The sequence below is a fragment of the Urocitellus parryii genome, chromosome 3 (genome assembly GCF_045843805.1).
Source record: "Urocitellus parryii isolate mUroPar1 chromosome 3, mUroPar1.hap1, whole genome shotgun sequence".
Lineage (NCBI taxonomy): Eukaryota > Metazoa > Chordata > Mammalia > Rodentia > Sciuridae > Urocitellus > Urocitellus parryii.
In genome coordinates, this window is record NC_135533.1 from 15,264,772 (window position 1) to 15,279,720 (window position 14,949).

The window sequence follows — 14,949 nt, forward strand, 5'->3', positions numbered from 1 at the left end:
TGAATTTCTTCCAGAGATATGAAGACTATGGGATGACTCCCCCTTCTGGCCCATTGCCAAGGTAAGGTTTCAGAACAGAATGTATTATGACTTTGTTCTGTAGGCTGCTCTTTTTAAACTCTGTAAACCCATGTCTTTTAGCTAATATGAGCAGAGATGTCAAAGTGATTTATATGTTCCCTTGATCTAATCAGAAGAGGAGGGGGGGAAGTTAGGATTTAAGTTCTGCTTCCAGTAATGACGGGCTGGAGAGTTTGAACCTGTCCTTCTGCTGGGAACACCTGGAAAAGCTAGATGAGATATTCATTGTTTTTTAAACTCCAAGGGCTAACAGAGCTGTGCAGCAGTGTGGGACCAAGGTCTGGGAACCCAGAGAAGTGAGCCCCGCTTTGGGGTCACTTTTCTCCCAGTGGCATCTGCTGATTCCAGAAGAGGCAGCTGAGATGCTGAGAAAGTGGATGAAGCTCTAAGAGACTGCGTACAGGGCTGGGGGGAGGAGGAGGAGAGGACCTTGATAAACACCCAAGGTTTTGAGTTCTAATCCTTAGGCCCTGGGAAAAAGGGTGGGTCATAGGAAGATTGGTCCCTTCAGAGATTGATGTTCAGCTTTGAATTTTAACGAGGGATTGCTCTCTGGCAGAACACATGTGAGTCCCCCCCTCAGAATGGTTAATACGCTCCAGGTCTTATACTGTTTCTACAGAACATGTCACCCATGGACATGCACACAACCAGGCATATGAGAAGAAAAGAAAACACAGTTGAAAATAAAATCAGGAGCAACAGACAAAGCAGAACCACAGGGGATCCAGATATTGGAGCTGTCAAACATAGATTTTACAATTATACTTAATATGCTTAATATGGAGTTCAGTTTTATTGTCTGGGAAGATATATAAAAGTACCACTTTGTGTTAGACTATTGTAAGTAGAGGATTCTAGTGTAATTTTTAGGTTAACTAAAACAGTGCGAAAAATGCTTAAATATAATAAGGAGAAAGAAAACAATTTTAAAATAATCCAAAAGAAGATAGGAAATAGGAGAAAAAAGAACATGAAATTGGCAGAATTTACAGCAAGCCATTATAAGATGGTAGAGATCTAAATTTAAGGGTGTGTGTGTGTGTGTGTGTGTGTGTGGGGTGTGTGTGTGTGTGTGTGTGTGTGTGTGTGTGTGTGGTTTCACTAAATGATAATGGCTATATATTCTAATTAAAAGACCAATATCATTATATTGGATTTTAAAAAGGGGTATTTGACTTATGAAAGACATGTCAAAAATATAAAGATATGGAAAGGATATAGAAGATTTGAACATGATTAATCAGTTTGAGCTAATTGATATACATAAAACATGGAATGTTCAATACTGCACAACACACCATTTTTTTAAGGGGTGGGTAGTACTGGGGATTGAACCCAGGGCCTCCCACATTCTTGGTAAGTGCTCTACCTCTGAGCTATATTCCCAGACTTTTGTATTTTGTTTTGAAACAATGCTTTGTTTAATTGCTGAGGCTGGCCTCAAACTTGTGATCCTCCTGCCTTAGATTTCTGAGTAGCCAGGATTATAGGCATGTGCCTCCATGCCCAGCATATCTCTTTAAAACACATTTTTTTTTAAGAGCTGGGAGACATATAGCTCAGTGGCATAGCACTTGCCTAACATGTATGGTCTTGTATTCAATCCTCAGTACAACATACACACAAAAATAATGAAAAATTTACTATATCTTGGGCCATAACCAATCTTAAATTTCAAAAAAAGTAAATAAAAATATATGTGTTCATTCTAGTAAAATTAAGAAATAATAATAAAAGATAATTAGAAAACCCTTGTACATTTAAAAATTATTCAGTACTCTGCTAAATAACATATAATACACTTATAAATCACAATAGAAATTTTAAAACATTCTAAAATGAATAGTAAAGTACAATATATCAAAAGTTGTAGGATCAGCTATGGTAATGTTTGGGGGAGGGAATTGTTACTCTTAACACATGTATTTGGAAGGAAAAAATAGCTGGAAATCAGCAATCTAACTACACATCTCAAGAAGTTAAAAAAGAATATCCAATTGAAGGAAGGAAATAATATAGACTGTAAAATAGAAAACAAATCTCCTGGCAAACTTGATAAAGTAACCTGTGTAACAAATCAACAATAGGAATGAAAAAGACACATTAACATAATCTTAAAAGATTTTACAAACACATTTTTGTTAATAAATTTGAAATGGAAAAATTTCTAGAAAGAGGAAATCTGAATCATCATATGATTATTAAAAAATGGAAATCATAATTAAAATTCTTCCCATAAAGGAAACTCCAGGTCCAGATGGCTGCAACAGTGAACTCTGCCAAACATGATGGAGGGAAAGGCCAATGTTGTACAAACTAATAAAAAGTAGAAAAAGCGGTAGCGCGCTCGCCTGGCATGCGTGCGGCCCGGGTTTGATCCTCAGCACCACATACAAACAAAGATGTTGTGTCCGCCGAAAACTAAAAAAAAAAAAAAAGTGGTGTCTGTGTTTAAAAAAAAAGAAAGACTACCCTCAAATCACTTAATGAGACCAGGGTCATTGGACCTCAAGGTCAAGGACATAAGAACAAGGTCATTGCAAGACTGGAAACCTTAAGGGCCAGTTTCACTCTTGAATATAGACATGAAAGAACATGAAACCAAATACTTGCAAACACATCCAGCAACATGTACAGAAGAATATCATTTACAGCCAAATTGGAGTTATTCCAGCAATGTGAAAGTGATTTAGCATTTAAAAAAAATCATGTAACACATTGCTTTAAAGGGAATAAGGAGAAAAATCTCATGTCGGTAGCTGCAGATAAAATGCAGTTTATTTTTTAAAAGCCAGTTTTATGTTAGTATGTTCTTGATGAAGTAGTAAAAATTAATTTTATTCAAACTAGGCCTTTGAGTCTTTCATAGTCTGTGTGACAAAAGTGGAGGTACTGACTGGACAAATAAGGCCCTTGTGCTGAATATGGGATCTTGGAGGAGAGCACTTGCTCTGCTGTTTGCGACTGAATGGAACCAACTGCCTCCTCGCTTTCTATTTAAACAACTGATGAACATCATGTTCAGACTCGGGAGTTTATCACTGTGTTGAACATGAATGAAATGAACTTCTTCAAGAAAAACAACTGACAGTCGTTTTTCTTGAAGTAAGAAACTGTCAATGATAAAATTGAGTTTTCAAGTGAAAATTTAAGACTAGAACCTTTTGTCTGCCATGTTGAACTTGAGAGCATCCTCATCTTCTGGATGAGCTTGGTGGTGCCAGTGAAGCAGGGGAATTTTTGATACTGTAGAATTAGGCACGTGAGTGTCCATAATGTCTTTGTAATTCAGTGAACTAGTATTCTCCAAATGGTAAATGCATGGGTTGAAGATCCACTCAAAGTCAAGATAGAGCCATCTGATATTGTTTCAGATCCTGCATTGCAACTAATCCTTAAGGAATTACCACTTAAGTTTTGGTGTGGTCTCAAGAAGAATATCTGAAGTATTATTTAAGTACTTTCTAAAAAGGCTATTAAAATACTCTTCTTTTCTAAGAAATGTTTTGTGAGGGCAGATTTTCTTCCTAAAATAACATGTGTCAACTGATTGTAAAATATTTGAGAATCCAGATGTCCCACGTTAAGGAAGTCTGAATAAGAGTGCCACTCTTTTCACTAATCTGAGGGGGAGGGATGGGAGAATGTAATTAAAGTCATAAAATTGTTATGTTAGCATGTGGTAGGTTTGTAGTTTTTGTAAATGAGTTTTTAAAATATTGAAACATTTTCTTAGTTTTAATTTCTAATAATACCATCAGTGTGGGTAGATGTAATCATATAAACAGAAACTCTTGGGAGTTTCTCAATACTTTTTATGAGTTTAAAGACATCCAGAGAACAAAATAGACCAAACTGCCTTAGAACATGGGTTTTTGCCCTCGATAGACACATCTGTGGAGTGTTTTCAAAGCCCTTGTCTTGGTTTCACCGTGTCTGGGGTGCAGCGTGGGCACCAGGATTTCGTCTCCCCCAGCGATGCTGATGGGTACCCACGGCTGAGGACCACAGCTTTATTGGGAATCTATGTCTTTCTTTGGTCTGGAAACTAAAGCATCTCTTCTTTTTTTTAAAAAAAAATAGAAGAAATATATATACCAAATCACCCAGCATAAACTGGTGAATATCAGCTTAGTACTGAGAGAGGGCCATGGAATAATCAAATCCACCTCAGGGAGCGGTGTCCTTCTCCCACCTTCCAGGAGCTGGAGGAGGATAAGCAAGTAGACAGAGAAGTCTGCATGTTCTGCAGGGTGGGGTGGACTGGGGAGAGGCCAGCACAGAGGAAACGTAGTCCTGATGCCTGTGCTTTGCCTTCAGACCGGGTTTTGGCCCTGGGTTGCTGCCGTCTTCAGAGCTGGCACCCCCTGAGCCCCAGCAGCCACCGTCGTCAGCGGAAGCTCCATTTGCTGCCCGAGGGATCTATTCAGAAGAGATGCCATCGGTGGCCCGGCCCCGGCCTGTTGGGGGCACCACAGGTAATGTGGCGACTGAGCTTACATTTCTGGGGGAATTACTTTGGGAATAAATTTAAAGGCTATAGTTTGGCTTCCCAGAGGGTCAGCGTCTTGGTGTGGAGCAGTCTCTTCTCTGGCCAGAGCTCCTTTCTCTCAGGTTCTGGTAGAGCTGAGGACAGGGGAGGGGAAGGGATGTGGCAGAGCCCCCCCAGGCTGCTGTCTGCCGATTCCTGAATCAGTAAAACTGCGGCACACACCCTCCAGGAAGGCACGGCTACGTTCTCCAGTGAACGGGAGGTCTGTGGCAGCCCTAGGACGGCATCAAGCTGAGTTTAAAAGAAGGGGCATTTGTGCCTTGTAGTGAACAACCCTCAGGTTGCTGGACAGTGGCTAGAGGGAGATCTCGTTTTATTGGGTCACTTTTGGAGAGCATTCAGCCACCGTTTTCTCCTCAAGTCTCCCTGTCCCCGGAGACTAAAGCATTTTCCCTTCTGCCTTTTAAAGTACAGGTTGAGTATCCCTTATCCAAAATACTTGGGACCAGAAGTGTTTCTGTGTGTGTGTGTGTGTGTGTGTGTGTGCACGTGTGTGTGTTTTAATAATTTAATAGACTTTACTAGTTGAGTATCCTTGGTCAGAAAATCCCCAATCCAAAATGCTCCCAAATTGGAAACTGCTTGAATGACATGTCAAAGTTTTGGACTTTGGAGCATTTTGGATTTCAGATTAGAATGCAAACCCTGCTATCTCCTTCCCTTTTCTTATTGTCACTTTTGTGACCCTATGACTAAGCCCTCCCTCAGCTGTCTCAGACAAGATAGAGCACCTGTGGAAGTCGGAGCCACCGTGGCACTGTGTGGACACCTGTCTGCCCCTCTTTAAATCCTCATTTAGAGAGTTCTCCTAATGCTGTTCCTGGGCAACCAGCACCACTTCTACCATCATTCAGTGGTGGAAGTCATGTTTTCTTATTCTACCATTATTACAATTTAAATCCCTGAAAGCAGCATCTGTGTTAACTACCCGATGAAATTAAAATAAAAATCTATGCCAGGATATCTCCACATAGGAAGTTAAGTTTCCAACTTCTGTTCTTAAACGAATATATGCTAAAGTGTTCAATTTCTGGAGATTTTGAAACCAGAGAGAAAATAAATTGTAAAACCTTCTAAAATATATTTATTTCATTGATTTGAGAAGCATTTTGCACAATATGGTTTACTTAGTACGGATTGTTTTTTTTTTTAAAGACCACAATAGAAGTGTGATTAAACTTCCTTTTATGTATTCATTTTTGCTTTTTTTGGAAAGAATTATAAGCATTTGTATTTTAATAGGCCAACTGTTCTTGGGTTTTGTCTGTTTTGAGACACATGTAAATGTTTCAGAAAGGAGGAGCTTTCTGAATTTTAGTAAAGAAAGAAAGGAATGAAAAATGATTTCTGAATTGAGAAACCTCAATAATCACAGTTAGATAAGGAACAAATTTATCTTCAGAAAGTAAGTTAAGAAGCAAAAACAGAAAAATACATTTGTCTCAGAGCCTCCTGGGAGTTTTATGTTAATTTTCAAACCCAGATCCCATCCTCGGGTTCAGCAGATGCTTGATATTTGGGAAGAATTTGTTCGGAACTCTTTGTAAATCTCCCAGTTTTCAAAGACAGCTCTACTTTATGATCAATGTCCCTAACTGGTCCAATAGAAGTACAAGTGGAACACCTGAGAAAACACCTTCAGACCCCTAGGGGGCACCTGCTGGTGGTGGACTGTGTCCAGCATGGCTGAGTGGAATTTCCTCACGGCAGTTGGAAGGGTTGCCCCATCAGTTCACCTGTGGTTCAGACTTGTCCCCAAATGACAAATGACCATTCCATTTAATAGAACTTGAACTTCTGAGTGGTTGATACTGTGTAAGCTCTATTTGTGAATGCTGTTCTGTGTTCTAGAACATCTGTAGTATAAGATCTGAGCTCTCCCTATTACTTACACAGCTCTCTATTCTTTGAGAATTTTTTAAGTTCAATATCATCTTACTGTGTTCTATTACAAAACCTCAAAGTCACACTTTTATTTTTTCCATTCATTTCTTCACCCTCCTTTTGGAAGACTGAGGCTTCAATGAGAGGCCATGATGTGTTAAATAATTTATTTTCTTGTTTTCTGAACATACATCATTCTAAATGTTATCAAGGAAGTAGTTTAGGGGGCTGGATTGTGGCTCAGTAGCAGAGCGCTTGCCTAGCACGTGTGAGGCACTGGGTTCAATCCTCAGCACCACATAAAAATCAATAAACAAAATCAAGATTAAAAAAAAGAAGAAGAAAGTAGTTTAGGCCAATTCCATATTCGCAATAATTGCGAGATGTTTTTCCATTTTAGTCTTCCAGGATGTTTTTATATCTTGCATTGTCTGCTAGTCCTCAAAACAAATAATGGCTGGGCACAGTGGTCTATGCCTCTAATCTCAGTGACTCAGGAGATTGAGGCAGGAAGATCACAAGCTTGAGGCTGGCTTTGGTAACCTTGTCTCAAAATAAGAAATAAAAGGGTATATAGTTCAGTGGTAGAGCACACTTAGGTTCAATTTCTAGCACCACAAAGAAAAGAAAAGAAAAAAAAAAAGTATCCTGCGATGATATGGGACTTCTCATCCTTTACAGATGCTAGGCTTTGTGCTGAGTCTTATTTCTCTTGTGAAATGTTCAGTATGTGAGCCTTGCTGCACAGTATAAATACCAAACAAAATTCAGATTTATTAATTGTTTATTAAAATCAAGATGGATATAGAAATTCTATGTGTCACTCATTTGAAGAGGGAGTTTTATTCTAACAATTTCTAGTAAGAGAAGAAATTGTATGAAACTTTACAATGGAAAATGTTGGGATCTAGTATAATTATCTTTCTGGCTATAAAAAATTATCAAACATATATATTTCTGAATATAACCCAAAATGAAATACTACCTAGGGAAAGTTTGTGGTATATTATAACCCAAAGTCATTTTTATTATAGAGAATAGCTCCTATAAATTGACAAATGGGCAAGCCTCAAAAGACGAATAGGCAAAATATTGAAAGAAAGAATTCATAAGAGAAAGATGTGTGGGGGCTGGGCTGTAGCTCAGTGGCAGAGCCCTTGCCTAGCATGTGTGAGGCACTGGGTTCAATCCTCAGTACCACATAAATAAATAAAATAAAGGCATGTTGTCCATCTACAAGTATACAAAAAAAAATTAAAGATGTGTGTAGACCACATGTAGTGGTGTATACCTATAATCCCAGCTCCTTGGGTTGAGGCAGGAAGATTGCAAGTTCAAGGGTAGCCTGGGCAACTTAGCAAGACTCTGCCTCAAATAAAAAGGGTTGAAGTTGTAACTCAGTGGTAGAGCACTTGCCTAGCATACATGAGGCCTTGGATTCAATTCCAGTAAAACACACACACACACACACACACACACACACAAAGACACACAAAGAAAAAACAAAAAAAGATGCATGTGTGTGTATATGTGTACCCTATAAAAGAAAACTTGGAAAAGGTTCCAGTTTTGAAAACAGCTTAAGAAATACAGATTAAAACCACAGTGAGGCATAACTACATTCATGAATCATTTTCTGAAGATGGTGGTATGATAAAATTTTGCTGATTAAATAAAATAAAAGATGTAAAGTGCCCCAAATAGTGCTTAGCATATCATACATTTTCAATAAATACTAGCTGCCTTTATTATTATTACAATTATGTTATTTCAGTGGTGGTGTAAATCATTAAAACATTTGGAAAGCAGTTTGATAATAGGACTCATAAATCTTTGATTTGGTGTTTTCACTTCTAGAAAGTGAAAGGAAATCCCCTAAATTCAAAACATTGGGTGGAAATTATGTGTGTCAAGATGTTTATCACAGCATTATTCAGAATAGCAAAAAAAGTATTCGCTTTTAGGATTCCCAGTAAGTGCATCACTGAGTAAACTGCACAGCTATTTAAGATGAAAATATAAAAAGCCAGAAAAGAAGTGCTAGCCAAGGTGGCAGGTCCCATAGTCCCAGTACTCAGGAGACTGAGGCCAGAGGATCCCTTGAGACCAGCCTGTTTCCAAAAAAAGAAAAAAGAAAAAGAAAGAAAAGAGGAGTTTAGGAATCACCAGTTGCTGCCTTGCCCACATTTGTGCTTGATCAATTTCATATCTTCCAATCCTTGAAATAAGTCTGATTGGGTTTTTCACAGCATTGGAGATGTTGGAACGCCAGGCCCACAGGAGTGGGCTTGTCAGAGGCTGAGCTGGAATCAGCCCAGACTCTGAGCTCCACGCAGAGTCAGGGGAGAGCCTGTGCTGTACAGTGATCAAAGCAGGGAGCAGAATCATGTCTGGATTAAGATGGCAGCCACTGTGTGCTTTCCCCCTGCACACTTGTTTGGACCTTGGAAACCACTGTGAACACCCGGCTAGATTCACAGCTCCTCACGAGATTTGCTCAGGCAGTGCCTGCTAAGTAGACAGTGTTGATAGTCCAGATAATGTCAATAACGCTGTGAGTTCTCAGTAAAGGATGGGTGCTCCAGTGGAGTTCATTGCTCCGCCAGAGGCCTGGACAATTTTTCCTGACTTTCAATTACCAATATGTGTCTCCAGATAAAACCAGGGGAATTCTTTTCTTAAAAGCAGCTGATGAGTTAAGGTCTGGTAACTAGATAACGTGAGCAGCTGATGAGTTAAGGTCTGATAACTAGATAACGTGAGCAGCTGATGAGTTAAGGTCTGATAACTAGATAACGTGGGTAGGGGTGGGCTTACAGATGGAGGGACCTTCCCCTCTGTGAACTCTCGGAACCTGAGCGTCACGGATGAACTTGATGATCCTGGGAGCATTTGGAAATAAGTATTTCATTTCACAGCACATAAAGATCATATTCTAGGACCAGGAGTGTAGTTCAGTGGTAGAGCATGTGCCTAGCATTCACGAGGCCCTGGATTCCATTCCAAATGCTATAAAAAGTGAAGTAAAATAAGATAAAATAAATAAAGATGGCTTTTTTCCTCCTCTAATTTGCAGTGTAGGGATATTTCCAAATACCAAAAGTTGGTGGCCGAGGAAATAGGTTATTTAACACCTGACCATCCGAGCCACACAAGGCTACAGGTTTCCCGTGTATGGGAGTTAGTGCCACAGAGTCAGCTGGTCTACCTCAGTGTCCCTCACTGGCTAGGTGAGGTGTGAGGTGTTGATTGTGCTATGGCTGAGTTATGGGAACACTGTGAGTAAAAGGGCCTCAACATTCTGAATTCAAACACATTTCCACCTTTTAAGAAAAAAGCAGCTGGGCTCAGTGGCACACGCCTGTAATCCCAGAGGCTTGGGATGCTGAGGCAGGAGGATCGCAAGTTCAAAGCCAGCCTCAGAAACTTAGAGAGGCCCTGTCTCAAAGAATAAAAAGGGCTGGGGAAGTGGCTCAGTGGTTTAGTCCCCTGGGTTCAATCCCTGGTATCAAAAAAAAAAAAAAAAAAAAAAAAAAAAAAAAGCATAGGCCCTAAACAATGTAGTGAAACCCTGTCTCAAAATTAAAAGGGCTGGGATATGACTTAGTGGTTAAGTACCTCTGGGTTCAATCCCCAATAACAGGAAAAAAAAAAAGGCATATTGGATATTCTGCTCCTTGTGAATCTCAAAGCTATAAGCAACAAGAACCAGGTGTCAACTTCTTTATGGCTCTAGAACCTTTGAGTCAACATAATTAAAAAATCAGCAGGGCCACCCTGGGTGTCACCCTACAGAAAAGAGCAGAAGTGCCCTCTGTGATCTTTCATCCTCAGACCTTTGATGTGTCACCATTAGCCCCTGTATTGAAAGGGAATTAGAGCAGTTCCTGGGCTGTTCTCGTGGGACAGGCCATTTCTGGAGATGGCACTGGCACTGTTTGAACCTTGCTCATCATCCCTGTCCTTAAAGGGGCCAGTGGTCAGTGTGGACGGTATCTTGCTCCGTAACCTTCCTCTCCTATAAATGCTGACCAGTGACTGCACCATGTTCCTCCCAGGCTCCCAGATCCAGCACCTGACGCAGGTGGGCATTGCTAGCAGAATCGGGGCCCAGCCCGTGGAAATCCCGCCCAGCAGAGGTGGCCAGTATGGAGGACCGGGCTGGTCTGCATATGGGGAGGAGGAAGCAGGGCGAAGGGAGGCCGTGAGTATCTGGGACTTGGGCCATCAGTTAAAATTCTTACACAATCTTTAAATTTAGCTGCTGCTGCTTGGGGAATCCATTTTTAATCTCCCTCCCTGTTTTCACCTTGCTGTGTGTTTGCCTGTAGCTTGTAGCAAACTCTCTCCCACTTTTGGAAAGCATACTACTTTCTTGAGGCAAATTTCGATGGCTTTAAGTAGCAAGTCTGAACCTGAAGGTAGCTAAAATCTGGACGTGGTCTTGGTGTGATCACTATATGAACATCCCTGATCTCACCATATGCTTTATGGGGCTTGCTGATGTCATTTCCACCATGCCCCCTGTGCTAGATGGTCTTGGAGTGAGCTCAGAGGTAGCAGGGTTTCAAGGCATAGACCTCCCTCAGTGTGGGAACAGCTAATTTCTACAAGTGCCCTTCTCTGTTTTTTTTCTCAATAATTTTATATCCTCAAGGGATAAATTAATGAAGTTTGAAAATACAAGCCAAACTATCACTTTAGGTTTTATCCTTATCTTTATGCTCCGGCTTTTATTGAATTTCTTAACCTTCCTAACAGCTATGCTAGATCCCAGTCATGGTTAGTGCTTTATGTAGTGAAAGTAAATTCATGTTAGAGTATGTTTTTCCCCAAAAGACATTTGTTAAACTTACAATTGCAGGTCTTTGCTTAAAGTTATTGACACATTTTTTTTCTTCTGCCTTCATTGTACTCTACTGAGATTCAGGTTTTCCAGTCAAATCCAATAATGTTCACTTTGGAGGATTTCTTTATTGCTCTATGGAGGAGTGAAATGTAGAAAGAAATAATTCAGGACTAGGAGGCCACATTTCTCTCGCTTTTAGCATTAAGGTTTTTAGTACACAGATATACCACACTGACCTATACACTAATTTAGTGCATGGATGTGAAGTTTTTTTTTTTCCACTTGAGAAAATTATGAAGGATATTTTAAAAATGAAAAAAAAAATCACTGAAAAGCATAATTGTTCTTGTCAAATGAATGCCAAATTAATCCATGTTCTGCAGACATCAGCAGAACAATTGTCTACTTTTGTGTGTATAACTTAACTTTAAATTGCACTTGAAAAGACATGGACAGACACTGGGCCTGGGGCCACATACCTGTAATACTAGCCACTCAGGAGACTGAGGCAGTAGGTTCACAAATTGCAGGCTGGTCTTGGTGACCTAAACCCTATCTCAAAATAAAAAATGAGAAGGGCTTAGGAAATAGCTCAGTGGCACTCCTGGGTTCAATACCCAGTACCTGAAGATAGATGATGGATGGAGAGATTGGTAGATGATTGTTGATAGATAGGCAGGCGGCACAGCTCAGTGGCCGAGTGCTTGCCTAGCATGCCCCATGCCTTAGGTTTGAACCTCAGCCCTACAACAAGACCACAGATTGATAAGGCACAAGATGATCTTGTGATCTGGCCCAGGCTCCGTGGTCCCACCTGAGTTCCCAGGTACATGCTCTTGGGACTCCGGACCAGGCTAAGGCAGTTCTTTCCATCCCCTTTGCCCCAGTCTTACCTCCCTCTGCTCTCGAGTGTCGCCCTCTGACCTCTCACCTTCATGGGGTGCTTGCCTGCTCTCTCTTTCCAGCTCCCCAGGTCCCTACCTGTTGTCCTGTGGTGGCGAGTCCCACACCAACACCCGCTTCACCCACTCTCTCCACACCCTGTGCACAGGCAATCAGGCCACAAGGGCCCTGCCGGAGGGCCGAGTGACCCTGGGAGGTGGGCGAGGAAGCCCATGAGCTTTCCCAATGCCAACTTGAACTTGATGTTCCCTTTGGTTGCCGTGTGGGAAGTGCAGTAACGTTTGCCATGTTTTTCAGCCTCACGTTCTTGGACATCAAGACTATTCTTCTTCACCGCTGTTTCAGGTGCCAAGGACTTCGGGCAGGGAGCCCTCAGCTCCTCCCGGGAACCTTCCTCACCGGGGACTGCAAGGCCCTGGGCTGGGTTACCCCACCAGCTCCACGGAAGACCTCCAGCCCAGCCACTCCTCAGCCTCCCTCATCAAAGCGATCCGCGAGGAGCTCCTCCGGCTCTCCCAGAAACAGAGCGCCGTGCAGAACTTCCACAGCTGATGGGCCTCGCCCGCAGGTTGGCCAAGTATCCGCTTCCCGTGGAAGCAAGACCAAAAGGAAATCAACTGAGTGGGTGTTTGTAAGCGGAATGAGCATCTCCTGGGCAAGCTGCCTGAGTGAGGGAGCAAGTGGCAATTTTAGAAGATGCCATAAGTCACACAACACCCATGACACTTCCTAGATTGGCAATTTGGTGGCCACTTGGGTTCAGTTGAAATGTATGTACTTTTGGCCAAAAGCCAGCAGCACTTCACAAAAACAAAACAGAAACCTAAGCTAACAATTTTGTTTAAGTCTCCTTTTTAAAGACAAAAGATGAAAATGTGTAGGTGGTGTTGGGTTGGAAGGAACCCAGCGATTCCAAGGGATTCAGACTGACATGTACGATGTACCTGCTGCTTTGTTTTCTAAGAAGAGATTTGAAGACATTTTATTAACAGCTTGATTTCCCCTTTTTTTCTCCATAGGAACTTATTTTAATAGGAATATTAACAACAAAGAGTACTAAGACTGTTGGGAGATTTTTTTTTTTTTTTTAAAGCTACTAGTGAGAAACCAAATGATAGTTTAAGAGCCTGAAGACTCCAAACGAAGCCATCGCCTGCGTTCTTCCTCCTTTTTTTGGTGCTACAGCCCCAAGGGCCCCTTCGCCTTTGTGTCTGTGAAATGCAACGTTGGCTTTGCAATGGAAGAATGGGTCGAAGGTTTCATTCTGTTCTAGAGGGAAAAAAAAAAAAAGCAAAGCAACTCCCAAGTGGTGGGAGAAAGCTTAATATTTATTTGGTTATTCAAAATACATATCAAAATTTAGATTTACCTTCTTAATTGTATTTGCTGTTTAATAATTGGGCAGATGCAACTCCTGATGGCATCCTGTTTCAGCACATGCCATGGAGGCCAGTCCTACAGAGTGAGGCTTTCAGGAAGTCCTAACTGGTAGATCCTTGCACTTGGCTTATGATCTGCTCACAAATTATGTTTGAATGAGAAGTCTTCTGTAAGCAGACGTTATTGAAAACAATTCCTAGGACCACCAAATTATTGTGAATCCATCCCGAGTAATCCGTTCCCTGTGTTCAAGACCTGGAAGTGGAACAGAGTCCGACTCAGACCCTGGAGAGTCAAGAAGAGTTTTGAGACCACAAGGGAAAGGAGAGAGTTTTCCCTCATTTCTGATTTTATTGTGTTATTCCTTTGTTGAGTGACTATTAAAACTGTCTCATGCACTGTGGGCCAGAGAGAGGGGGTCATCTCCCTTAGAACATGCTCCTGAAGTTTCCCCACATCCCACATTAGAGTCAGAAAGGGAGTGACTTGTTCTGTTTTCTGGTGTCTGAGTGAAACTCAGAGGAAATGCAGGCTTACAGAAGAGATTCCCACTCTGAGCCTCTTTTTATCAGATGAATTAATACTTTTGATTAAACCACAGATAACAAGGTAGAATTTGGGGCTGTGCTTTAATCAAAACCTGTGTACCTGCACCAGGTTTTAAGAACCTGGAAACAGCTAGAACAAGCTTCCAGAGTCATTGGTTCCATCATCATGCTTTACTCCATCCTTGGCTAAGCTTGTGGTACGGAGTTAGAGTTTGGGGACACAGGGAAAGCCAGTTCTGCGGAGTTCAAGTGTAGCCATTGTTCACCTGCCTGCCACTGAAAGACTAGGGTGCAGGAAGGTAAGTACGTGAGTCAGGTTTTTGTTCCTGTGACTAAAACATCTGATGAGAACAATTTAGAGGAAAAGTTTATTTGGAGTCATCAGTTTCAGTCCATGGCCATCTGACTTCATTGCTCTGGGCCCAAGATGATGCAGAACATCATGATGGATGGGTGTGGTGAAGGGAGGCTTCTCAGCTCATGGCAGGCAGGAAGCGGAGAGCAAGGAGCCAGGGACAGAATCTAATCCTCAAGGGCATGTCCCTAGCGCCTGTTTCCTCCAGCCACACCCCACTTGCCTACAGTTACCAACTAGTAGTCCCGTCAGTTATTAATTCATGCTGAGCTTGGAGGTGCACACCTGCAATCCCAGCTACTTGGAGAGCTGAGGCAGGAGGATCCTTAGTTCAAGGCCAGTCTGGGCTACTTAATGAGAACTTGTCTCAAAATAAAAAGGGCTGGGGATGTAG

At 41.5% G+C, this 14,949-nt stretch overlaps 1 protein-coding gene across 2 annotated transcripts in view; it reads left to right on the plus strand.

Moving 5' to 3' along the window:
* Kiaa1549 (KIAA1549 ortholog) overlaps positions 1 to 12,824 on the plus strand; it is a 137,772-nt gene extending 124,948 nt beyond the window's left edge. Inside the window, exons 17-20 of one of the 2 annotated variants that reach the window (XM_026398578.2) lie at positions 15 to 61; positions 4,405 to 4,562; positions 10,579 to 10,724; positions 12,570 to 12,824. In XM_026398578.2, coding sequence (XP_026254363.2) covers positions 15 to 61; positions 4,405 to 4,562; positions 10,579 to 10,724; positions 12,570 to 12,824 — 606 coding nt within the window. The remainder of the gene's footprint in view (positions 1 to 14; positions 62 to 4,404; positions 4,563 to 10,578; positions 10,725 to 12,569) is intronic. The other variant, XM_026398579.2, reaches the window with a different exon arrangement.
* Positions 12,825 to 14,949: the final 2,125 nt, after the last annotated feature.